General features: G+C 41.0%; 1 protein-coding gene across 7 annotated transcripts in view; it reads right to left on the minus strand.

The window, feature by feature from the left end:
- Positions 1 to 27,339, minus strand: part of OSBPL3 (oxysterol binding protein like 3) — a 170,253-nt gene that overhangs the window by 40,009 nt on the left and 102,905 nt on the right. For 2 of the 7 annotated variants that reach the window (XM_028119273.2, XM_088018627.1), the window contains exons 3-12: positions 25,977 to 26,093; positions 25,770 to 25,823; positions 24,850 to 24,963; positions 21,154 to 21,321; positions 20,460 to 20,583; positions 18,622 to 18,725; positions 18,320 to 18,412; positions 17,126 to 17,282; positions 7,321 to 7,451; positions 4,263 to 4,370 (exon numbers count right to left, since the gene is read on the minus strand). In XM_028119273.2, the coding sequence (XP_027975074.1) occupies positions 4,263 to 4,370; positions 7,321 to 7,451; positions 17,126 to 17,282; positions 18,320 to 18,412; positions 18,622 to 18,725; positions 20,460 to 20,583; positions 21,154 to 21,321; positions 24,850 to 24,963; positions 25,770 to 25,823; positions 25,977 to 26,093 (1,170 nt within the window). The remainder of the gene's footprint in view (positions 1 to 4,262; positions 4,371 to 7,320; positions 7,452 to 17,125; positions 17,283 to 18,319; positions 18,413 to 18,621; positions 18,726 to 20,459; positions 20,584 to 21,153; positions 21,322 to 24,849; positions 24,964 to 25,769; positions 25,824 to 25,976; positions 26,094 to 27,339) is intronic. The other 5 variants (XM_028119274.2, XM_028119278.2, XM_028119275.2 and 2 more) reach the window with 5 other exon arrangements.

Genomic DNA, 27,339 nt, shown 5'->3' on the forward strand with positions numbered 1-27,339 from the left:
ATGCGCCCAACACAGGAGACCAAGACTGTGGAAGAGAAAGTACTACAGAAGGGAAGAGGAAGGTGAGATTGATTCTACTTCAGGCTTTGGTTTAGGGAGGGCTTCACAGAAGAGGTGACACCCGACTAGACCTTGAGGAATGAGAACAAATTCAGGACAAGATGATTCAATTCCTTCACATGAGAGGAGAAGACTGTTGCCCCGAACTTCCCTACAGTTCACGGTTCTCACGGGGCTGATAAGGGAACTGCTTTTGTGTCATTGTGTATCTGATAAGTGAGTCCCAGAATAATTTGGGAAACAAAAGTAAAAGCGGGTTATGTCTTTTCAAGAAGTTTTTTCATGAGTTCAGGATACACTCTTCAGTCTCATAAACAACTTATATCCAAGATGGGGATGCGATAACAGGAGGGCCACAGCAGATTTTCAGAGTGGTCCCTTTATGAAATGTTTACTTCAGGAACACATTTAAATGACCACCCCTTCTTCCTGGATTTTTCCTAAATAAGATACCTGGTCATTCAAAGGTCTTACCCATTTTAATATCCATACAGCCTTGTGAAAAGCATGCTTCTTCTCTGCCCTGACAAAGAGACCACTTTAGGATGTACAAACAAGTACCACAGTTGTCACCTTCAAGAGGAAGACCAGTCTCCTCAAAAGAGGATACATCATAGGGAATAACTGAGCTCCTTCAGTGCTCACCGAAAACAATAGAATCTTCCTGGGTCTTGGTGTGCCATGGCCATATAAGACCCTGATGATTTATTTACTTGTTATATTCATTAATTCATTACTAGTCATTCTTGCGCTCTATTCTCCTCCTTCTAGACTGGTGGATCAGGATGGGCTGATAAACAGGGAAAATTATACACCTAGCCCGAGCCCCTTCTGGTGTTCCACCCCTCCAGACACTTCCTATTAATACCCGCTGAAAACTCAATGGTACTGCAGCAGCCCCAAGCCCCAGCATACTACCTTACACACACAGGACTGCACTTGTTAAATATCAACTTGGTCAGTTCAGTTCAACAATTTCCGCACAAGTTTAGAAGGCCTGAATGGTTGTTTATCTATTTTTTACATTGAAAAAAGATAAACAGAGAAAAGGGAAGGAGAGGAACACTCATAATCCTATCACACTAAAACCACTATAAGCATTTTGATACATTTCTCTCCCATCCTTTTTATACATATGGTCTTGCTCTGCTTTAAAATAATTATATGTACTCATATATATACATATACATATATATGTGTGTGTGTGTATATGTACTTTCCCCAAACACTGTACCACAATCATTTTTTAAAAAAATTAACATGTATCCTGAGGATAAAAGTAGTATGTGTTCAAAATAGACAATACAGAAAAATGTAAATAAAATACACATTATTTAAAGCTTCATCACCCAGATGTGGCCCCTATTAACTTGTTGGCATATTTTTTAATATTAAAATATTTGTGTGTGTGTATACATATATATATGTATATGGTATGTATGTATATGGGTATAGGTTATATATAGATACATAGATTTAAGTTTGAAATACTGGGATCACACTGTACATAGTCTTTATATAGTGTGATACATTCATTTAACATTATATTGTGAACTTTTCCCCAGGCTGTTAAGTTTTCCGAGACATTAACTTTAGTTGATAGATAATACTTTATTATATATGGGTGTTACAGAGTAACCGTTTTATGTATTGGAAATTAAGAGTGTTTCCAAATTTGTAAAGATGGTGAACATGTTTGCAAAAGTCTTTTGTAAATAATGAGACATTATCATTATTTTTTGGAATCAGTTCCCAGAGGTAGAATTATTAAAAATGTTTATAGTAATATATATATTACCTAATTAACAAATAAGAGAACCTCTGTTTTCCTTATATCTTTAAGGGCATTAAATACTATAATTTAGAAAAACTTTGTAAATCTAATTGTTTTAATTTGCATTTCTTTGTTAAGAATTGGGTCAACAGTTTTTTCTTTTTAAAAAACTAGCTGTAGAGATGTTAACGTTGGGGGAGACTAGGTCAGGGTGCATGGGAACTCTGCATTTCTTTGCACCTTCTTGTGAATTTTTAAGTATTACAATGTCCAAAGTTTTAAAAAAAAATGTGTATTTGGGTTTTTCTGGTGAATTGGGTCCCTTTTCTCATTCATTCGTTGAGATCTTCAGTTGTTTGTTACTACCTATTAATTACTTGCATATTAAAGACATTATCATCTATTTCGCATTATCTATCATTTTCATTGAAAATATTTTTCCTCGTTTATTATTTGTCTCGTTTTTTTCACACACACCATTTTTTTCCTAAAAACTCCCGTCAGATCTAGTCAACATTTCTTTTGTAATTTTTCTATTGTTTCCGAGTTTAGGAAGTCCTCCCTACTCTGGCCATTTGGTAAATACTTAAATCAATCTATGTCAATTTTAGTTTTTATATTTAACTCTAATTCACTAGCGATTCATTTTAGTGTGCAATGGAAAGATTTAAACTGCTTTCCAAATTGCTTTTGAGCTGTGCCAACCGAATTTATTGAAAAATCCATCTCTTCCCCATTGGTTTTTGAGTCTCTTCTATCATATATTTGTCTCTTTCATACGAAATGGTGTTTATGCCTGAGATAGTGATTCGGTCCATTCTCACACCATCCCCAGCATATTTTCACTACTGGAGCTTCGCTCTGTCGTATTTTCTGGCCTGGCACATTCCTCAATATATAGCAATGATGCTATTGAGAAAACACTTCCAACTCGCCAGATGTGGAATGAAATCCCAGCTAGGACTCTTACCAGCTGTGTGCCCTGGGGGAAGCTACTTAACCTCTCTGGTTTCCTTGTCTCTAAAATGAAACTACCATCACCTACCTCAAAAAACTGTGGCTAGGATTTTGTGAGTTAATGCACTCAACAGCATATGGAATATAATAGCAATCAGAGAGGCAATTAAAAAAGTTCCATTCTTCTCTTTCAGACATTGCTTTAAAAGTTCTTGCCTCATCAGTCTCTCTTTTTTTAACGTTTTATTTATTTATTCATGAGAGTCAGAGAGAGAGAGAGAGAGAGAGAGAGAGGCAGAGGCAGAGGCAGAGGGAGAAGCAGGCTCTCTTTTAAAAAAAAATAAAAGCATACATTGTAAACACTTGTGATTCTGGTTTCCTTTCCAAAATGCAAATAGTCCCAAGTACTATCCCAAGTCCCAAGTACTCACTAAGCATCAATACACAGAACCATAAATGAGGGGTCAGCTTGCTTAAACAGATAGATATAATCAGGTGGCAGTACTATTTAGAAGGTAAGCACTGCCTCATAAGAGACAAGAAACCCCACAGAACACCATGGCGTCTGGCAGCCAACAACACTGAGTGATGGCGCGGAGCACACACACACACACACACACACACGCCTTGTATAGTACCTTCCTCTTTTTATTTTAAATGCTATAATATTTTCATTAACGAACTTATTAGACTGAGAGCATTTAAAAACTGCTGAGGCATATGAATTATCTCATATCTCATAGATATGAGAGCATTTAAATAAATACCTGAGGCATATGATAGCTAAAAACAGGTTTTAAGCCTTATTATTCTTTATTATTCTTTTCTACTTATTTTCTGAGTAATCCACTTGTATCTATTCTGCAGTTTCTCTTAAACACACACAAGGAACATTTTGTATAAACATCCTGAGTTTTGAGAAAAGACATTTTAACATATTATTAGTTGACCAAGACACTTCAATTGTATTACGGTATTTTTTCCTTCACAGGGTACAGCTGTGCTTTTTAAAAGAAAAAAAAAATCACAGGAGAAGAAGGTACCAGTCACAAAGAAAGGGGGAAGGGGATGTCACAGAGGGGGCAACTTGGGATACCACAGGCAGAGAAAATGAGGCCTCTTCAGAAGTAACAGGAGAAAATGTTTGTCTCTCTGCATTCCCACTCTAGTAATAACTAGTGAAAAGGTGATACTCAGGAGGAAAGGGGGTAAAGAAATACAAAGGGAAGAAGACTTCTGCAGAGGGGGAGCAGTTTACCAATGCAGTTAGCACATACTCAGGAAAGCTTTGCGGGGCTGGCAGGCAGCTCAGACCCTGAAGCAGCTGGGGGGGGGGGGGGCAGGGCGGGCAGACTTGTGAGCACCACTCCCCACTCCCGAGGGGGAAACAGGGGCAGAGGGACTGGACAGAGGGTGTCAGGTGAGGGGGTGGCGGTCGTGGAAACATTCCCAGACGAGAAGCCTTACCCACCTCTGCCAGACTGTCACCCGACTTGGCAGCAGCGGGGGAATCGAGGAGCAGAGACTCAGCATGGATTCTGCGTAAACGTTCTTTAAGGTCTGTGTTTTGTGCTAGGGCCTGGAACATGTTAAAAATAGTGGGGCTCTGTTAATAAATGGATGTATCAGAAAAGCACAGCAGTGGGCCCAGGGCGATGGAGCCCTGAGGAGGGCACTTCCTGGACTTTTTTCTTGAATGTTATCCGACAGGACGCGGTTCTGAGATGCCATGGAGATCAAAGACACCGAAGTTTGGAAGTGATGTCCCTTCTCTGGTCTCACTTCTGGGGATGGAAGAATGGGCTGGCGAGGCTTTCCTTTCAGTGGAGAAGGAAATCACCAATACCTTCAGCTCTTACTAGGCTAATGGTTTCATGGCCCTCTCTCCCCAGCTCCCTCCCTATGATCCCATCCATGCTTCTCTCATCTTTAAAGAGGATGTTTCTCCCACCCCTTATGATCGGACATCTTTTAATGTTATTTAATTTTCATACCAGTTGAACTGGATCTTAGGAAGTGTGCCTGGAATTAGGATTTTGTGGAGGATTAATTTTATTATTTCCCAATATAGGTGATGATTGTTTTATTCATCCTTCATGACTAAGACATTTAATTGAAAACAACAACGACATACTTTCACTTACCTGGATAAAGGCTAAGGACTAGGGCCCTGGGAATGCTGAGACGGAACTGGACACATGTAAACCCATCCCTGGGCAGGTCAGATGCCCTATCCCCACCTCCCAAATGGGAAGGAACTAGCTTGAAGGTAGAGGAAGATGTTTCCAAATGATCTGTCTTTGGAAAAGGACAAGTGTGCCTGATTGTCCCACAGTCAGCTCTCCAGGTGCTTGCACACAGATCTGTCCTGTCTGTCTTTCAGGCTCTCTTCCAAGAAGCTCAGAGCCTTTCCCATCCATTAGTGCCCACAGGGTCTACCTGCTGAGATCATAGAAGGATGTGGCACTGTCTGATCTACTGCCTGGATCTCAAACAGGATGTTGGTTTTATTTTTTAATAACCAGGAATGGAATGGGTTATTTGGAAATTCTTGAGGATCATTTAGGAAACACTGAGTAAATGTTCTTAATACACACAAGCACATGTAACAATCTCTATGGGGTACTCACTTTTTTCTGACCAACATTTTGCTGGCACCTTAGCGTCAGTGGCTAGAATCTATACCAGTGGCTAAACTCTTAGTATGGCCTGAAAAATGTGTTATTTTAGCAGCTTCTCTTTCCTCTGTAAGCCACAGGCAGAAGAAACAAGAATGCCAAGACTGCATATACAGCACAAACATATGCATTCTGATAGCCCTGGGAGGACACTAAAAATGTTATTTTTAAAAAACAAGCCTCGAATCTAATCCAGAATCCAAGCCAAAAAGAGGAAAGAAAGGATCATTTTGTTATATCTTAAGTTTCCAAAATCCTGAACATGGGAGAGAGTAAATTCCTTAGAAGGCTAACAGCTCTGGCCTAGGATACCATGTCCTCTACCAGACAAGCCGACTAAGAAGATGAGGCCAGACCTCCCAAGGGAGGAGGGCGGGAGACTCCTGACCACTTGGAGAGGGGCCGGGGAAGCCCATCAGAGGTACCTTCTGAAGAGTCAACCTACTGGGAACAAAGAAATGCTCTGTGGCACTAAAAAATACACTTAAAAACAAAACACAACAAAACAAAACCACACCTCTCTTCTCTCAAACCCAAATAGCTCCCAGTGTGCAGCTGGCTGTCCACTGCAATCCAAAAGGGGTGTTTCTCTCTCTGACCTTAGAAAACCCAGAGCTCCTCAGGGTGAATGACATTAAGACCCTCTACGTGGAGTAAGGCCACATTATTTTTTATTTCTTTCAAAGATAACATACTTGGAACGCCAACTGAGTAAATATTCCTAAGTATTCTTCAACAACAAATATGTACTACTGGTAATGTGTTTCCCATTACGGTCACACCGAAATCATTACTTTACTTTTCTCAGTAACATGAGGAATCGAAAAGATGAATGGATATTTTCTAGTTCTCTCAAAGCCTGAATGAGCTCCTGAAAACAAGATCTTAAAATTCATCTCCCCAACCTAACCCTAAACAAAAAGTTCGGTATTGCTTCAGCTGGTAATTTCCCATGTGCGCACACTCTCTCTTTGCAATAGGGATTCGAAAGGACAAGCAAAGACTAGGGGCATAATGAAATAACATAATAAAATAAAAATAAAAGCAATATACAAATAAGTAAAATAAATACAAATGACATCATAAGTATGTTATTTTTAAAACCCGTCAGCTTTTCGATAGATACAGAGTGAGCAACCAGACAACACCAGCCGTTCAAGGTAGAGTCCTAGGACACTGCGCCTGAATGGAGCCCAACTGGAATCACGGGGAAAACGTAGAGAGAGAGCGAATAACAGAAGGGCTGACTTGAGGCTGGACCCTGATGTTTCTGTTGTGATGAAAACACAATGATTATCTGACATTCCTTATGACTCACCTCTCTGTGCCCATGCAGGAAAAGGCAGCTAAATATTTTATATTACCAAATCAAATCACTTCCAAATAACTTTGAAAGAGTGGTAAGCAGGAGCACTGCTGGGCAGCAGAGAAGATAAGAGTGAATTTAAAGTTGCCTTCTGCTACCTGTCACTTGCAAAGTCAATCTAAGCTCGAGAAGTCTTCAGTACAGGAACCTCCAAACCTCGGATTTTGTAATGAGAAACAAATATCTGGAAGACCCACACAAACTCACAATAAATGCTTTACACAAACAGAAAAATCAAGATAAATGGAAGGAAACCAAACTTAAAGTATCTAATACTCCATGAAATACGAGCTACTAAGACTGGAGGCAGGCTCAATTTTGCTGTTCAGAATTAGCAGATCTGATACAAGGTTAAAATAGAATTTGGATAATTTGTTGGGTTTTGTCATGAATTTTCAACACAACCATGGAGTCGGAAAATTTAAAAAAATTCATGAGCACAGCCAGGTGGTCAGGCATTTCTGCAACACAGACATGCAACTTACAGATGACAGGGCGTGTTTCAGGCCGATGACCTGGGCAGAGGGGGAAGAGGAGACATCCCGTTCCATCAGCTGCTTCAGCTTCTCTCTCTCTGTTGATATGGTATTAAAAGCTGACCTTAAAGTGAAGTAAACTAGAAAGATATAATCATTATAAAAAGGAGTAAAGGAAGAGGCATAATTAAACACAAGATACAGAGACACGTATTTCTTATAAAGGAATTTAGAAAAGTAACAGCCCTGAATAGTCAACTGAAGAGTACAGCAAATGGACACTCTAAATTGACTTCTAAAAAAACACATCTGGAAGGTGCAACACCAAGAGTGAACCCTAACTGTTTAAACTATGGACTCTGGATGATAATGATGCTTTGTTGTAGGTTCACTGATTATAACAAATGGACCACGCTGGTGGGATGCTGACAGTGGAGGAGGTTGTGTGTGTGGGGGTGGGGGAGGGTTATATGGAACTCTGTACTTTCTGCTCCATTTTTCTATAAACCTAAAACTACTCTGAAAAATAAAGTCTATTACAAAGTCTAACAGCATACACCTTTTTCTTTCTTTTCTTTTTTTTAAGATTTTATTTATTTATTTGACAGAGAGAGACACAGCGAGAGAGGGAACACAAGCAGGGGGAGTGGGAGAGGGAGCAGCAGGCTTCCCGTGGAGCAGGGAGCCCGATGCGGGGCTCGATCCCAGGACCCTGGGACCATGACCTGAGCCGAAGGCAGATGCTTAACAACCGAGCCACCCAGGCGCCCCCTAGCATACACATTTTTCAATTCTAAACGTCCTATCCACTATACAATTCTAGGAATTTATGACTTATCAAGATATTTTGACACTTGAAAAGATACTTCTAATTTCTCAATGATCAACATTTAGTTTTGTTTGTATCCCCAAAGACTGAGACTGCTTGAAAACAAAGCTCATTGGTTGCTGGGGAGTCATGAAACTCGAAACCAAGAAACTAGATAGCACCTTAACCAGGTGACCAAAATTAATCACCAGTGAGGCTCAGATGGACTTTGTGTGCCTCCGGGTGTAATATCCTGAAAAAGATACACCTTCGTTTGTGTTGTACACCAGCCAGGGATAGATCACTGCAAAGTGAGGAACATCTTCTATTTAAAAATTGACCTGTATCCTTTGAAAGCATCAATTTCATCAAAGAAAAAGAAAGGCTGAGGAACTGTTCCCAGCTGCAAGAAACTGAAGAGATATGACAATTAAAACGTGATCATGGGCTCGATCCTGGACTGAAGGGGAAAAGTGCTGTTGAAGGACATTATTGGAACCACTGACAACATCTGAACATGGAAAACAGGAGAGATGAAAGCCATGCTTCAATGTTAAATTTCTTGAATTTCATAACTACACTGTGGTTAAGTAACAGACTATCCCTATTCTTAGGAAATAGATACTACAGTATAAAGGCATAAAAAAAAAGACACGATGTATGATCCCTACTCTCACACGGTTCAGAAAAATAAACACATATGCGTGTGCACACATATAGTGTATGTGGAGAAAGACATAAGATATATGTGGCAAGATATTAAAAATGATGAATTTGGGTAAAGGATATATGGCAGTTCTTCGTATTATTCTTGCAACTTCTCTGTAAATTTGAAATTATTTTAGGGTGTTGCCTACACTCTTCTTAGTCTTGCAGCTGCTTGATCCAGAATCCCCAAACTCTAAACTTGGCATTCGGCTACTCTGTTCACTTTAGTGAGCTCTGAGGTACATGACAGCTTAGCACTGCTAGGCATTCAGATGCCAGAACTAAAGTTTTTAAAGCCCGCTAACACATACAGCAAAAAAATCATCAAATTTGGATCACATTTGTATGAGTTATCTCCTAGGAATGCGGATATGCCATCTAACTTCCTGATCATGGATATCACGTTTGAACATTATCTTTCCAGTCTCCTTTATTACATTTTGTTTTAGAAAGGTAGGAAGAAGGAAGAGGCAGAGACATACTTCTTCTCGGATGGCCTGGCATATTACTGAATTCCACAAGGTCGCATTTTTGGAGGCACTGTCATTCAAGATTGGCCGATTTAGTATCGCAGAGATGGAATATGCATTACTGACTCACTTCCCTCATTTCCACAGTCACAAGGACAACTGCACCTCGCCATAAGTTGTTGCTGAACTTGTCTGAGGTCGTGGTGTTCCGTGATGGATTTAGACCATCTTCGTAAAGTCATCATACAAATAAGCAATTTGTTTAAACAACACACACACACACGCACAGTTTCCTTAGTTTATTAAGTACAATTCATTTCTTCCCTTCTGTCAACAAAAGACGGGGTCAATAGGTACTAAAGGCAAATAGGTACTAAAATTTTTCTAACAATATCTACGGAACACACTTAGCTCTTTGATTTAAACAATTCCATCGAGCAAAATAAAGGGCAGCACAACAGAGTGACCAATAGTGTGGACTCCGAACCAGCCCTGGATTCTTCCCAGCTCTATCACTCAGTCACTGCATGACCCTGACAAACACATGCTGTACCTGAACTCCCCTTTCCTCGTTTGTAAATTGGCAGTCATGATAGCATTTACTATGTAAGATGGTGACGGGGATTAAAGACGATAATGCAGGGATAGCACTTAACCCCATGGATAGCATATAATAAATAGTAAGTGATGGTGATAAAAGCAACACACGAGGGTGAAAGTGGTGGGGACTTGAAATACGGGCACCAGTTTCAGGAGAGTACTTTGGTCTCTTGCCAGAACAGCACTTGTCAATAACTGCATTCAGGGTACAGGGTCTATGAGTGACGGACTGACCAGAATCTGTTCAAAAGTGGAAGAACAGCCTCAGCTGGGGGGCAACAAGCCCCACAATTAACATTTTACGTCCTATTAGATAGGCACCTCCCCCCCAAAACACACACTCAGTCGGATACCCATCTCAGTGGGTCCCGGGGGGGAATACCTCTTCACTGCCATGGGTTTTTTGGGTGTGTTTTGTTTTTTTGGTTTTTTTGTCTTTTGGTATAAGTTTCCTTAATTTGCTATTACAATTCATTTTTTTCTCCTTTTTAAATGGAGGTATAATTGACATTAACCTTATATGAGTTTTGGTGTCTACCGTAATGATTTGGTATCTGTATCCACTGCAAAATGATCACCACAATAAGTCTAGTGAACATCTGTCACTTTACATTGTTACAAAAGAAAAAAAAATTTTCTTTCACTGTTATGTTTATTGCTTTAGATTAAGTAAATGTGGTGCTCAGCTGGCTGCCATCTGACCAGATCAATTCCTCTGGCCTTCAGACAGCCTGCAGTAAAGCAAGGCCTTCAACCTGATGGGAAGAGTCCATTTAAAATTGGCAGAATATACATTCCTTGGTTCAAAATAGAGAACTGACATAAACTGTGGTGGGCATAAAATAAGCAGAAAGAAACTCATATAGTCACTATATTTAATTTTCATGTGTAAAGCGCTTCCTAAACCACCTGACAAAGGATTGCCATACACTAGATTTCTTAAATGACTGGTGAGGCCCACTCAGAGGACATTAAAATAGTCATTCACAGTGGCCTAGTGATCCAGCACACACACAACGATTGTTAGGGGCTGCTCGTGGGAGACTATATTTATATTAACTGTTAAAGACACAGGATCCCAGAGGTGAGGAATATTCTCCGTGACAGAATGTTTTCTTACTAATTTCTAACCTGATGCTAGGGAAAAAGAAAAAAAACTTAAAAAAAATAGAAAGATCCAAGGGAATGTATCACATCTATGGATATCTGAAAACAAATAAAACCACATTAAAGTCTTCAATGCTCAGAGCTACAAAGAACTCCAAAGATCACCTCACCACCCACCATGCAGAATGACCAACTCCTCTCTACCACTAAACTTCCTTGCCTGTGGTTTTTGGACCATGTTTCTCAGAGCATTTGCTGTCTCCTAAAGCAGTCCACTCTGCCCCTAGACTCTGCTGCAGGGAAGGAAGACCTCCCGTTCCCAAGTGGAAATTTCCCTCAGTGTCTCCTCACTGGCAAACAGAACTCACTCTCCGTTCGTGCGGTGTTCAAATATGGAAAGGCAATCATGGCATCTCCGTTTACTCATCTTTCCCAGACTGTCCTTAGCCATTTCTCAGACCCTCCCACTGTACTAACACAGCGGGATGCAGGCTGAGTTCTGGCAGAATGGAACGCCATACGCCTCATACAACTGACTCTTGGACCACTACTCCCTTTCCAGTTTCCACAGGCTTCTGCGGTATTCTTCTATTGAGTTGGATGGTGAGAGAACAGTTAGCACGTTTGGCGCTTAATCTACCCCAGCTCTACTGTTTAATGCGCTCCTTCTCTAGCAGTTTCTCGACATCACAAAAGAGTAAGGTCTGGCGGAAGACAGTTATGAATACCATAGACATCACTTCTACAGAGGCAGTCTGGTAGAAGGAAAAGACATTTTGTAATAAGGCAAATGAGAACCAAAATCCTATTTCTACCACTTGGCTTTCATTTAGATTTTGGACAAATCCTCGGTTTCCACAACTGTATGTGTGGATAATGCCTGTATCTAGTGAGTGCTTTAAGGAAACAGTGAGAAAACATACTATCGTATAGTGCCCCAACCCACTGTAGGACTCGTTATTTTTCTTTCCCTCTTTTTTTTTTTTAAGATTTTATTTATTTGTCAGAGAGAGAGAGAGAGAGAGAGCACAAGCAGGGGGCGGCAGGCAGAGGGAGAAGCAGGTTGCCCGCTGAGCAAGAAGCCCAAAGCGGGGCTCAATCCCAGGACCCTGGGATCATGACTTGAGCTGAAGACAGATGCTTAATCGACTGAGCCATCCAGGCATCCCTTTCTTTCTCTCTTTTTAATGAAAAGCATATTTTGGTGAATTTTCTTTGAAATGATAACATACCTAAAATATCTCGGGTGGCGTGATCTTCTGTAATCTGCTTCCTCTAATTTTCAAACCTCACAAGATATCCATGGTTTTAAAATACTTTCTGATACTCTATCCAAATGGTTCTTTCACTTAGATACATTAGGTAATTTGATTAAATGGTCCTACTTATTTCCAGATAATTTACATAAATGCAAGTGCTCAGCCTATTCTTATGCTGAATTCTAAATTATGCTTGATAAATGATCTGGCTTTTCTTTAAATTCTGTATATCTTCTAGCTTTTAATCTATGAAAATGATGGCACCGTGACATGCTTGGCTTTTTATCCAATGCTTCCAGAAACTCAAAACAGTTCAGAAAATGATCCTTCAACAACTAAGACTCAACACTGGAAAAGAATCAAAAACAAAAGAATACTAAATAATGGAATACAGTTTAATTTTGTTCTACTTTTAATCTTTTCATTTGTCAATGAGGCTTTCCCTCTCTGAAAATACCTTTAGTAAAGTATCATTAAACCTAACTTTGTTTTCTTTCCAAAGTAGAACATAAATGCCCCACTTCCAGAGGACCCTGGTCCTATACCCTAATCCTTGCTTTCATAAACTACAACTGCTCACCATATTCAGTCATTTCTATGTCAGCTAAGACTAGAACACTGTCTCATAAAACCTTCTTGTAAAAGTAAGCAACAGCACGAATTCTATTCAGAACAAAATAACCAATCATAGAAAATAGTTACAGAATTTGAGATCCAGAAGTCAGGAGAACTACTTTAGGACATTGAACAGATGAGGCAACTGAGGCCCAGAGAAGTTAACTGGTGAGATCAAAATTCCACAGCTAGTCATAACAGAGTGGCTTAGAATGAATGCCTATCTTCTGACTCAGATGGTATAGAGGGTTAGCTCCATAAAGGCTTATTATATACTGTGTTTCCTGCATTCTGTTTCTCAAGAACTTTCGTTCCTCGATGTCAACAGCTACTGGGGAAGTGAGGGAAAATTTTCCAAATACATTGAAAATCACTGACTTAAACAAAGCTAACAGATTCCTCTGCTGCAGGACTTCTCAGGGCCTTTAATATTTACTATTCTTGTGTAAGTTCAAAGGGGACCATAGTCAGCAGTGTTTTCCAAACATTTTTAACCATGGAATTCTTTTGTTTTTATGAGCATCTTATGGGCAAAGTGTTCCATGAAATATATTTGGAGAAATGTAAAAGTTAATATATGCAATGTAAATTCCTTAATGGCTTTTAAGTTTTAGTGCATTTTGTTCTCTGCTTACTTATATGTGTGTCAACATATGCTCAAAGCCAGACACATGAACCAATAAAAATTATTTCAATGATATGTCATAAAAATCAAATTCCATTTATAATATGTAAGAAGGACTTTTTCACCTATGATGGGTATATATTGGTTGTCCACCCTTTGATCTAATCTTCTACAAAACAGAGAGCATTGAGATGCATTTAACAGATTAAAGAAAAAGCAGGTAACACAGACTATGCTACAACATCAGTGGAATTCCTACATTTAGTTTACCTGCCGTGGAATCACAGTCGATAGATTAGTCATACAGTCAAGAAAGTACCATATAAACTGTCCGTGACCAGGTCAGACCCGCACGGGAAGAAAGGAAAGGTCAAGATGCTTTGAGTTTGTCGGTATGGAAGTGAGAAAGCGCGCCAGCTCGCAGGACTGAGGACAAACCTGGGACGTGTCTCCATTCCACGAGGCCTCTGAGTCACAGCCTGTGGAAAAGGGACTCCCAGAGATCCTTCAGTCTGCGAGAGTGTACTTGAAATCCACAGCAGTGAAACACAGCCGGTTAGGCTCCCTGTGGAATTCGGGGCTCTAAGCCCACAGGGCAAAAGCTGTTGTTGTTGAATAAGTGCACCTGGACCTTTCTCGGAGCACAAATCGAGACCTCGTCTAGACATGTGGCAGTCTCTGCAGCCAGCTGGGTGTAACAAAGCCTGAAAGGCAAAACAGCTGGCCGCAGCCCATTTCAGACGGTCCAGGAGGATGGTATCCGTGGCCTGACTCCGCAAGGCAACCTCTCTCCCTCTACTGAGGGAGCAGCTTCTTCAGTGATAAAATTCAGGACAGCCCTGCTGCAGGGATGTGTTATCTTCTCATTCGTAAAAAGACAGTTCGTGGGTTTTTGTTTGTTTTTTTTAAAGACCTATTTATTTATTTGAGCAAGAGAGAGCACGAGCGGGAGGGGCAGAGGGAGAGAGAATCTCCAGCAGACTCCGAGCCGAAACCAAGAGTCAGATGCTTAACTGACTGGGCCCAGGTGCCCCGACAGCTTGTGTTATTAAAAAGTTATGCTCTTTTTTAGGGATTTCCTCCCACAAAGCCTAAAATGCAATGCCCTGATTGCAACTGATCCTTTAATACTAGAGAACACCACAAAGGCCTGCGTGAAGAGCTTTGGGCGGGGCAGGTAATCCTTCCCCTCTTACAGACTCATCCTACAACAACATTGCAAACACTGACAAAGTTCTGACAGCAACTAGAACATGAGTTTGATCGAGGTGGGGATTTGTAAAAAACATGAAACGGTTTCCTTATAACCAACATGTTGTAAGTTTGTGGGGTGTAAGGGAAACGGGAGCTGAAAGAATCAATAACGTCATGGGAGAAAAACACGGGGCCAGGAGAATAAAGCAGCAGAGCCAGTATCTGCCTTCCTCTCACTTCAAGCACTGCCCTCCCATTTTAAAAAAACAATTTTTAAGGACGGGAGCGGCAGAGGGAGAGGGAAAGTTTTAAGCAGGCTCCACGCCCAACTTGGAGCCCGACGCAGGGCTTGATCTCATGATCCCGAAATCATGACCTGAGCCGAAACCAGGAGTCTGCCACTTTACCGACTAAGCCACCCAGGCACCCCACTGCCCTCCCATTTAAAACTTTTAAACCCATTTGCCCCTTTAAAAAAATGACAAATATACCACATTTTTTAAAAAGACAAGCAGTAAGAAGATAACAAGCACTTACAACTCCAGCCTCCACCACTAAAATGCCAATGTAGATCCTTCCAGACTTTTTAGTACACCTATATCTGCCAGATTTATATAGTTTATTTTTTTCTGAACAGACAGGATCATACCTATACATTGTTTTGAGACCCGTATTTTCACTCAATGGTATGTTGTGAACATCTTTCTGTGTCTAGAAAAGTAGCCCTGGCCACCCCTTCCGAAGGGCAGTGAGACACCAGACTGGGCCAGGCAGGCTGGGATTCAAGTCTCAGGTGGGCCACTTTCTACCACTTACTCAGGAAGCTCTTCAGCTTCTTTAAGCCTCAGCTTTCTTATCTGTGCAATGAAGATTACAATAATATCTGCTCCACATGTTGCTGCTAGAATGAAATGGAACAGTGCAGATGAAGTGCTTAGTGAATACCTGACCTCATAGCTATGTGCTCCGTATTTTTATTGTTGTGCTGTTGATTATTCTATCACATAATTATATTGCATTAAAAATCCAATTTCCCTATTGTTGGGCATTTAGGTTATGTTCATTAAAAAAAAAAAAAAAACTTTCTATTTCGAAATCATTATAGATTCATAAGGAAGTTGCAGAAACAGTAGAGAGAAGACCCGGGTACCCTATAGCCAGTTTCCCACAGCGGTAACATTTTATAGAACTACGGTACAGTATCAAAACCAGGAAACTGACATTGGCCTGAGCTACAGCTCTCCTGCAGATGTCACCAGTTTTATGCGCTCTCATTTGTGTGTATGTGTGTAAATATATTTTATTTGCAATTTTATCACACGTGTAGATTCATGGAACCACCACCGTAATCAGGATACAGACCTTTCCATTACCATCAAGATCCCTCTTGCTACCGCTTCATAATCACATCCATATTTTTCCCCTTCCCCTAAGCCCTGGCAACCACTAATCTCTTCTCTATTTCTATCATTTTATCACTTCAAAAGTATTAATAAGTGGAATCATACACTACCCAACCTTTTGAAACTGGCTATTTTCACTCATCATAAAGTCCTTGAGATCCACCCAAGCAGCTATGCATATGAGTATTTGTTCCTTATTTTATTGTTGAGCTGTACCCCATTGTATGGATGTCCCATAGTTTGTTTAATTATGCACCTGTTGAAAGACATTTGGGTTGTTCCAATCTTTGGCTAATACAAATAAAGCTGCTCTGAACATGTATGTATAGGTTTCTGTGTAGACTTAAGTTCACATTTCTCTGGGATAAATGACCAGGAATGTGAATGTTGAGTTCTGTGGTAAGTGATGTTTAGTTTTATGTAAAGCTGCCAAACCACTGTCCAGAGTGGCTGTACCGTCTTGCATTGCCACCAGCAACATATGAGGGACCTAGTTTCTCCATGTCCTCACCAGGACTTGTATCTTTGTGGAGCTATAATAGGGGTACATACAGTAATACCTTAACTTGCAGTTCCCTAATGGCTAATGATGTTGAACATCTATGTCTAGTTTTTGATATGATAAACAATGCTGCAAGAGATACCTTTATTTGGATAAATTTTAAATTAATTTCTATGAATGAATTCTTCAAAGTGGAATTGCTGGATAGGCAGATTTTCTTTTTTTTTTAAACTCAAAACATAATGTCATTGCTCTACAGAAAAGCACCAATCTATACCGCCACCAGCAGCATGTGAGTTAAAGAATACCTAATGCTCTCACCATCTCCCCTAAGGGCTTAAAAAAGAAACTTCTTGTCATACCCTCCCTACTATCAGGGAAATAAAATAAAAATTAGATTGCCCCAAATCCTAATAGAGCAGAAAATGAACCAACTAAGATCCCCTCTCCAAGGGCATCCCATACCCAGACATGCATCTGACATTTTCATCAAACACATCAGGAAGAAAGAAAACTCATTTACCTTTATGGGCAATATGACACAGGTCTTCTTGCATTTTAGAAAACTCTGATGAGGTTTCAGAGCCATCAGAGTAATTTTTCTCTTCTCCAAAATCTAACGTTGACAAATTAGGATTGGAGGAATGCAGTCTTATTGGACCAGAGAAAGGTTTAGGGACCTGAAGTGACACCAAAGGGAAACATTTCTTTTCAGCTGCAAATTGCTTCGAATATTTACTTGTTACTAAGATTAGAAAGTTGTAGAAGAACATTTTATAGGTAAATCTTTCTACTGAGTGATAACTTAAAAGAAAATAAATGAAAACCCAGGAAAGCACTTTCTCCAGCAATTTGCTCTGGCTTCCTGCAAAATAAAAATGGGTGAGAAATCACATATTCTTTTGCAAATGATAGAAGCATTAAAGCTCTAGGTTGAAAATGACAGCTAAAGCTGCCAGGCTCTTTCTCATTTCTACTCAATCCCTTCCTCCTGGCAATAATCATCCAGTATCTAGGTTGTTAACAGTGGATGAGTTTTAACATGTTTCCTTAATTTGCCTCTGGTGCTTCTACAAAGCTAACTTCTCACATGTTTGTACACAAATCACTCTTTACTTGGAAAGTACTTCCGTTCAACCCATAAAGTGCTTTGAACCAAAGAGTATGCAAGAGTATAGCAGATGACTTATCCATTAAGTCTCTGATTTATTTGACCCTAACAATGTCCTAGTTTAATATGCAATGGCCGAGCTGCAAATCTTAGCCTCTGGCTTAGCTGTGCACCGGGGAAGTCAGTGGCTAGTGTAGCTCAGTGAAACTCGGACAGGGGCTTGCGGGGTTGAACACAAGAGGCAAAAGAGAGTCTGCACAATGTCCCATTTCCAGAGACTCCAGTGGGCTCAGAGGAATGATGAATCCACTGACTGGCAGCAGAAGAGGTGGGTCAGAGCACACACACAAGCAAGGAAGAGGGCAGGCGGGCTCAGCATTGAAGAAGGCGACACCAAAGTCCGAGAAACGGCTGCACTCCCTCCATCCTCATGCCATTTTCCCCTTACCCAATTCCATTACATGCTTACTGTAGTATCCAGAAAATCGAAAATGCAGTGAATTTCTCTCTGCACAGGGTATTTGCAAGAACGACTGTAGAAAATCCTATCAGGAGTCCCAGCAGCCCCCAGCATGCGGCACAGAGAGCAGGGGAAGCAATGGTTACCTGCAGCATTCCTTTAGCATCTTTGCCAATAGCTCTGGACCGCCACCTCCTGTGTGATCGTTTTTCCTTTTTGGGACTTTCAAAAGCTCCACCCTTTGTTTCAAAACAGGAAAGAGAGCACAGAAAGTAAGGCCTACCAGACCAATTGGGGAAAACTGCACAGCAAAGTGACCACATCCATCCCCTCGAATGTGGCTGAAGCAACCATGACCGGACAATGTCCCACTGTTAGTGCGAGGCTGGGGAGGAGAGAGGGAAGCAGAAAAACACCGGAGTGCAAACAGCAGAGGGATCTGGCTGACCTGGATGGCGTTGATTGCAGGCGCCGAATATGTCCGATGCAGGACATCCATACTTTGTAGGAGCTGGCTCATTTCCACCAGGTAGGCATGACAGTGTGCCAGGTCTGTGGGAGAAAAGCAAAAGGAAGATTCATAAGCCCTCATCTTGGCATCCAGCTTGCCCTAGGCTAGTGCCAGCTACTTTGTAAATTTATCTATACTACTTGATTTACATCTGTATGGAGACAAAATTTTACTTCCTTTTTTCAGAAAAGGAAGTACACTGTCACGGTGAAGGGCATGGATTTGCAGAACAAGACTGCCTCTGTTTGAACACTTCCTGAACTCTGAATCTTGGGCGAATTATATCACTTCTCTGTGCCTCAGTTTCCAAATCTGGGAAAGGGAGAGAATTATACACCTGCCTTCATAGGACAGTTGTGAGTTGACAGAGGCAGCATGCTTTTAGAGTGCTGGTACTTTGTCAGCAGTAAGTAAATCAGCTATCATCATTATCATCATTATTTCTAATACTGTAATAACAGGGTGTCATTCTCTGCTTACAAGGACTCCAGACAAGTAAATGAATGAAACAAAGCTGAAGGTTGCACTGGTCTCTAAGGATCCCTGTCGATCAGGGACCCACATGAGATCATGATGATCATCTGCACATTGACCCGAGAGGACCTAAGAGTTCTCATACCAGTTCCTTGGTCGCTAACTCAGAAGACAGTCCTTAATTTGTTGTTCACTGGATGATGGTGGCTGTTTCCACTGAGAAAGCAAGACCCAAATGGCTCTCAAACTTTGACATCATCAGAATCAACTGGAGAACTTGTTAAACCACAGATCATTGAGATCCACCCACAGTTTCTGATTTGGTCTAACTGAGAAATTGCGTCTTTAAATAAGTTTGCAGGCCACGATAATGCTGCTGGTCCAGAGATGGCACTTCGAGGACTAGCTGTGCCAAAATGTCACTCAGTGAAGCTCCCTCATGAGATTTACTGGGAGGGCAAATCCTATATGGCCCCAGGTGTGACAGTATTTGCTTTCAACAGGAGAAAATGTGCTTTTCAAGACCTGGCATCTTTCTGGCATCTTTCTCTCATCGTGGTTCTTAATCATGGCTCTGCTTTAAAATCAACTGGGGAAATTCTTTAAATTCCGTATGTCCAAGTCCCATCTTGAGATAATTAAATCAGGACATCCCCAATCCCACTGGTGACTTGTTTTGTTTTTTAGTTCCCTGGGTGGTTCTTAGCTAATTAAGAACACTGAGCTTCTTTATGGAAGAGTTCTCAATCCTGACTCCTTACCAGAGTCATTTGGGAAATTGTAGAAAATTAGTGATGCCAGGGCCCAAGTGCAGACCAATTTAAAGAAATTCTTGTGGAGAGTGGGTATTCTTGCCTTTTAAATGCTCTTCTGGTGATTCCAGTGTGCAGGGGGGGTAGAGAACTCCTATTTCGTGGGGAGCTCCATTTGGTTCACCCACTCACCGTGAGCAATGACTCCCGATCTTGGATGTACACCGGAGTCAGTTTTAGCACTTAAAAAAAAAACTCGAGAGCTGTGTAGAGCCCACCCATGGAGACTGCAATTTAGTAGGTCCTCATGGAAATCAGACCTGGGTACTTAAAGAATATGAAAGGAAAACTGTCTGCATGCACACCCAGGTGAGGAAGTGAAGCTCTGCAGGGAGAATGTATTTTGTTCATCACCATTGCAAACTCGGTAAGCAAACTCTGAGTGGAAATGTAGACCAGTGATGGGGAAATTCACCTGAGGTGTAAATACTCAACGAGTGCCATCTAAGAGCCATGACAGAAAGAAGCAGAGGTTTCAAGTCATTTTACCTTTTGAGCACTTCTCCATGTCCTCTGAAGATTGTAACCATAGTGGAACTCGTGTCTCACCAGCACAAGAAAATGATAAATTGCTTCCAGTTTGAATCGAGTTCTGCTTTGATATACTGCTACGCTGTTCCACAGATGACAAAAGCACATTATAAATGAAAACAGAGCCCAGTGGGAACACATTAGGGTAAAGGACAACAAAGTGAGCCAGTTGCTAATGGAAGCCATCTGCCTGTAATGGGGAAGAAGCTTCTACAAAGCACTCCACTAGAGACCCTAACCTCTGGCTGTCACCTCAGCCTGGCCATACCATGCTCTCATGCCTGGGGCTGCTGTCCTGAATTTCTTCTTCGGTCAAATGATAATCATACCAAAATCATGATAGAAATATTGGGAAATTTCGCAATCCTCTATGGCTATAAACATGCATACTGCATTTACAACCAGAAAAGAAAACCAAAGTCAAAATAGTCAAGGCAGGCTGCAGCATTCAGGGCCATTAAATTCCCCCGTATGGGCCGTTCATCAGTTACTGTCCCAGGGACAGCAGATGTTCCTCTGGCCCTGGTTCTGACCAGCTGGGCAAAGAGATTCCTCCCACGAGCCCTTCTTCCTTCACACAGAGCCCCCCGGTTGGGACACCACCACACAAAGCCACCCCCTTCTTTTAGACTCATTATTGGCAAGCTCTTACCCTCCTACTTGAAAGGGAGTCCAAGACCCCAGATGTGGAGTCTGTGACAGTGGATCCTGAGAAATAGTGGTTAACCTCATGTGGAAACATGGCGATTTCATTCTGACGATACATTCTGTGGTGGCGGAGTTTGGATACCCACTCATCAAAGACTTCTTCTGACTTGACCTAAATTATATTAAAAAGAGGGAAACAAGAGCAACCCTCACTGAAAGGAGCAATTTCTTCATTCAATTGAGACACCCCCTCTTTACATGTTGGCACATGGAGAAACGGAGAAATACGAGTTTATTGACTTAGTTTACATTTGCGGTCTACAGGAACGCGTTTGAGGAGGAAATGGAGAATAAAAATGGTCTTCATAAACTCCATTTAGGCTCTCAATGAAAGGGTCCAATTGTCATGCTATTATTAAGAAAGCAAAACATTACCGCTCATATTGAACAACAGATAAACTAGAATTCATATTTACCTGCCTCAAAACATTCCCAAATTCACTTGTCCCCACTTTTACTATTCTTACTGAAAATATTAGCACCATGTTTCTTTTAAAACTCTTTTATAATTCAGACTTTTCAGATCAATCTTCTCTGAACTGGAACAAATTTGTAAATTCTTCCCAAAATATTTAACCTTCTTAATCTTCTCTGACAAAGAACACATTGCTGAGGAATGTGAAGGTTATTTTAAAAACACTTTTCTCCTGCACTTGGAAATAGGAAAAAAAAATGTAAAAAACTATTATTGGAGATTTCCAAGATTTTTCAAACATAACTACACCACCAGTTAGCCACTCTCTCCATAAATGAGTATCTATCAGTGTCTACTTTCCACAAAGAATAATGTTTATAACTAGCAACTTTTATTATAAAGTATTTCAAACGTTCATAAAAGTACTAAAAAGAATGTAACAAGCACCTATGCACTAGATCTTTCTTCACAGCCCAGGTTTTGTATGTACGAGGGTGTATTAATATTTTCAAAGTGAAAAACAATAGACACCTAAATATTAGAACAGAGACTCATGAAGTGGCAGCTTAAAATCACCCAACAGGATGCATGGTAGGTTACCTTCCAAGAAGAAAGCTCCAGGTCAATCTGTTAAAATCTTTACCATCATCACTGCTGAAAGCAAGGATGTCTGTAGCCATCACTCATTTAGGAAACGTTAGGTCAGCTCTTAGGTTTGTTGTGTTGATTAGAAGTACATTCAGGACTTAAAACCCCTCCAGGTGGCTACTGAATATATATCATTTACAGGAAAAAGCAATAGAAACTGACTTACATCTACTTATCTCCCCCTAAATTATGTCCTCGAAACGTATTTCACTTCCCAGATACGCTTATGGCAGGAACTTCACAGGAATCTCACATCACCCTTTGCACTGATCTGCTCTCAGAGGCCCTTAAAAATTGGCGCCCAAAACATTCCTCTTGACTCATTTTTTTATTGGTTAAATGAGGTAGAAGAATAAAAGCACTTTATTAAATAACTGTCCAGCATTCTGTTCCAACCCCACAAGTTGATATAGGACCGTGGGTGGACAGCCACTTAACCCCTTAGCTGCCCAGATTCCTCATCTATAAAATAAGACAATGGGACTGGATGGCTGCCATTTAAAAACTGCCTTAAAAAAATAAATAAATAAAAAATAAAAACCGCCTGTCTCTGAGGCTAGGTACAACAACTGCTCGTACCTACACTAATACTCACAGCTGACGTTCAAATGAATGAACAGGAAACATGAACAGAACTTAAAGTAAATCAACACAGGGAAATATTAAACTGTTGTTTATCATGATATTAGTACACAGTATTATTTTAAGGCACTATGGTTCTTCAAAAATTAGGAATTAATAATTACTTTTATTCTATTAACTAGAATAGTGGATGAACAAGAAACTATTATTTCCTGACCATGTCAAAACAGAACTAAGTGGGACACCTGGGTGGCTCAGTCAGTTAAGCGTTGGTCTTCGGCTCACGTCATGATCCCAGGACCCTGGGATCGAGCCCCACATCAGGCTCCCTGTTGGTGGGGAGCCTGCTTCTCCCTCTCCCTCTGCCTGCCACTTCCCCTGCTTGTACTCTCTCTCTGTCAACTAAATAAATAAAATCCTAATAAAAAAAAAAACAGAACTAAGTAAGAGTCATTGAAAGTACATGGAGACATGACTGAAACTATTCTAGAGGAGACTGACCTTTGAAACGGGGTGGGTGGGCTATTCTTTCCTATTTTTTGTTTGTTTGTTTGTTTGTTATTTTCAACCAAGGAACATTTGGCAATGGGAGACATTTTTTGGCTGTTATAACTGAAGGGAGTTGGTTACCAATACCTAGTGGGCAGAGGCCAGGGATGCCCCTCAAGATCCTGTAATATACAGGACAGATCCCACAGCAAAGAACTCTCCAGTTCACTATGTTAATAGTGTTGAGGATGAGAAACCCTGCTTTGCTCGGGGCTTAGGCTAGGAAACAGCATGGATTTGACCACCTTGTGCAGTTAATCACGCACACATATGTGTTATGCGTAGATTTGTGGAAGCACCACACAGATGCTATGAGGAGAGCATGGGGCATCTTAAGACATGGAGCTCATCGTCTCATGCTCCCATTTTCCCAACTCCCAGCCCCCATTCTCAACATTCCAAGTAATTTGCCTAAGTAAGAAAAGAGTCTTAACATCCTCTCAATTAATTCCTCACATTTGGGTACCACCTAATAATTATACACAAAAACTAAACTTACTGAGCTTACAGCAGTCTGGGCATCATGCCACGTTTCTTCTATGCAGCGGTACAACACGGGCACTATAATAATTCCTATTCTGGGGAAGGGTGGTGAGAAAACAGAGACTTTCAGGGATTAAAAAATTTGCCAAAAGGGGCGCCTGGATGGCTCAGTCATTAAGCGTCTGCCTTCAGCTCAGGTCATGATCCCAGGGTCCTGGGATCGAGCCCCACATCGGGCTCCCCGCTCTGCAGGAAGCCTGCTTCTCCTTCTCCTGCTCACCCTGCTTGTGTTCCCTCTCTCGCTGTGTCTCTCTCTGTCAAATAAATAAATAAAACATAAAAAAAAAATTTTTTGCCAAAGGCCAGCGGCTAGTAAGTAGCCAGGTCAAGATGTGAACCAGATCTGGACCTCTGAAGCTCCTATACCATGCTTTTAACCATCTATACCATCTGCAGGGGAGAGGGCAGAAAGGAGGAGTAAGCTGCTTTCAGAGGTACGATTTGGAGGCCCATATTTTAGGAGAAAAGTTCTTGACATTCACTGTAGTATGAGAATTTTAATGGAATCCCTATAAAATTAGCTAAAAGGGTAAGACTAAATATTAAATATTGTATTTCAGGGTACTATTTTAACCTATGGTAAATGGTTCTTCACTAAAGGTGGCACAGTCTGGGGGAAGGAGAGGTTATTTGGAAACATGAAGATTTTTTTTATCATTGACTGTTGTCACAATCACGGTATGTGGGAGGGGTGGTCCTTAGGGGGTGGGCAACAAGGATGCTAAACCTTTAGCAGTGTGTGAGATGGTCCATCCAAATATCAGTAGCATCTGTTAGAAATACTTTCATAAGGAAGATCTTCTACACATTGGCTGGATCTTTTGAGATAATCAAAGGGCTTTGATCCCTTTGCAACCTAAAGAAACCGTGCGACAGGAGATGGCGCCTGGGAAGCAGCCTCACCTTCAGATGGTAGATGTGCTCCTCGGTATCCAGATCTATGCATTTTGATGACTTCTTTACGGACATCACAGAGAGCCCAACGTCAATGCAGCCGTGCAGCTTCTCTCTCTCGATCTGCAGAGGCGTAACAAGAGGGCCGCTTGAGGTCCAGGGTGTTAAAAACAGTAATAACATCCCTAACGCTCCTCTCCTGTAGCCTCCCCTTCCAACATCCACAAATACAAACATAGTAACTACGACTTACCAAGCATTTAGTGTGAAAGGGTACTGAATTAAGTGATGTCCACCCATTATCTGTTTTGGTCTAAGAGGGGTTAAGTAACAAGGGGTTAAGGCAATCAGAAGTGATTTAAAAAGAGGTGTAAGGGCAGGCAGCTAAGACAAGCCACTGTGGGTCAGGCATTATGCCAGGTTTTCTACATGCAACCCGGCGAGATGAGCACTCTAGGAGTCAACGGAAGCAAGAAAGGAAGAGGGAAGTGCTGGGTGAGAGGAGGACCCGTACAAGGGGCAGGACGGACAGTCATTCCAGCCCTTGCGGGCTGTCTCCCTGGTGTTAATGCAATAGGAAATTTTCTATCACCATCAAGGGCCTTCTCCACCAAACCCCTCGGTCACTGTAATGGTGGGAGTGATACTTGTCCAATGTTTTATTCTCTTATCTTGCTGGGAAAATGTCAGCCCAACCCTAAGACCTGAACAGACCCCTGGAAACCCAGTAGCGAACTGGGCCCACCCAGAACGCAGGCCTGGGACAGTGCAGAGTAGGCACCTCTGGTCTAGTGAAAGGACTATTACCTCCGTCGGTTTCCAGTTCGGAGAAATAAAATCCCCAAATGTGTACAATCTCTTCCAGGAGCTGACAACAATTAGCCCTTCACAATTCTTTAGTACTATATTTGATTAAGAAGAAGACTTACATCGGTTTCGCTCTTGGCATATTTCAAGATTCCTTTGTCCAGATAGAAAAATCTCTGTAGGGAAGAAAGTATAATTCACTAAGACACCCCATTTAGACATCTTCCCTTCCCTCGGTCCCAATTTTCAACTTCAAATTAAATATACATGCCTACAAACCGTGTACTGAGTGGGTACAAATAAAGGTGAAGCAAAGACCAGCGTCTTACCTTGTGCCAGCCTTTTAAGGGCCATTTCCTCTTTTTCAGCAAAAATCCTTTCTGAATGGGAGGCTCCTGGGTGTAACTCATCTCTCCTCTCAGCCCTTCCACCACTTCCCAGCTGTCCTGTGCCAATAAAACAGTTTGTGCTAAATGGCTACCTTCACAAATAATAACAACATTCAGAAACACTTCATCCTACTGGTAAATTCATCCAAGATGGTGAGCTTGGCTAGGTTTGTTGGCGAGAAGAAGTTAAAATTTTCTTTTTTTTAAAAAGATTTTATTTATTATTTGTCAGAGAGAGAGAGAGAGCATGAGCGGTGAGCAGAGGCAGAGGGAGAAGCAGGCTCCCTGCCGAGCAAGGTACCCGATGTGGGACTCGATCCCAAGACTCCAGGATCATAACCTGAGGTGAAAGCAGATGCCTAACCGACTGAGCCACCCAGGCGTCCCTAAAATTTAATTTTCATACAGGTCCTGGACTTCATGGATTTAATGCTGTAATTTAATGGCATCAAATTTGACTTTTTTTTTTTTTCAAAATCCCTCTCCTAGAAGGGAGTGTTTCTCTCTCTTTAGTGCTTAAACATGGCTAACGGTAAAGCTTTTACTGTCAGTTCTATTTTTGTCCCCTTTGACATCATCACACAGTTACTGTTTGCTCACCACTAGACTTCAATCTGAATTTCAACCAAAACCTACAGCCATCAGGTGAGAATATGGGAAAATTCTTAAGAACTGGCTGAAAAGTATGAGACTGAATGCAAGCTGGTAAACATGACAACATGGTCAAAATAATGATTCAGTTGCAAGTTAATCTCTTTAAATTCTAGATATTTAAATATTGGAAATCCTGAAGCATTAAAAAGGTGCTTTTGAAGCAAGTATTTTCTTCCTCTTTTTCCAGAAATGTTGTCCGTCACACCCTTCTTTTGTTTCAAAAACTTTTGGGGGGTAAGACAATTATTGACCTACTGAGCTGTTTGTAATTTTGAGGGGGTACAAACTGTTATTACGATTAATCCTCTGTTGTTGGCTAGCTAGGAAGTGTTAACTCATTGAAAAAGGACTTAAAAGGGAATACAAAAGAAAAACAGAAAAAATTCTGAAAATTTATTTTTAAGTGCTTGAAAATGCACAAATTATTGCAAAATTACCCCAAGATAGACCAAAATTGGCAATACCCATTTTAGAGGCTGAGATAATGGATTTTTATTTTACTAATGGATTAATATACATGAAATGCACAGACCTTAGAAGTACAACCTGATGAATTTATACACCTATCCCATCAGTAACTACCATCCAGATCAGAGAGAAACATTTCCAACATAGGATAATTAAGTTTTGACAAACATGTCCTTCCCCA

This window comes from Eumetopias jubatus, unplaced genomic scaffold (genome assembly GCF_037043125.1).
Source record: "Eumetopias jubatus isolate StellerSeaLion01/CBP00866 unplaced genomic scaffold, mEumJub1_p1.0 scaffold_14, whole genome shotgun sequence".
In the NCBI taxonomy this organism is placed as follows: Eukaryota; Metazoa; Chordata; class Mammalia; order Carnivora; family Otariidae; genus Eumetopias; species Eumetopias jubatus.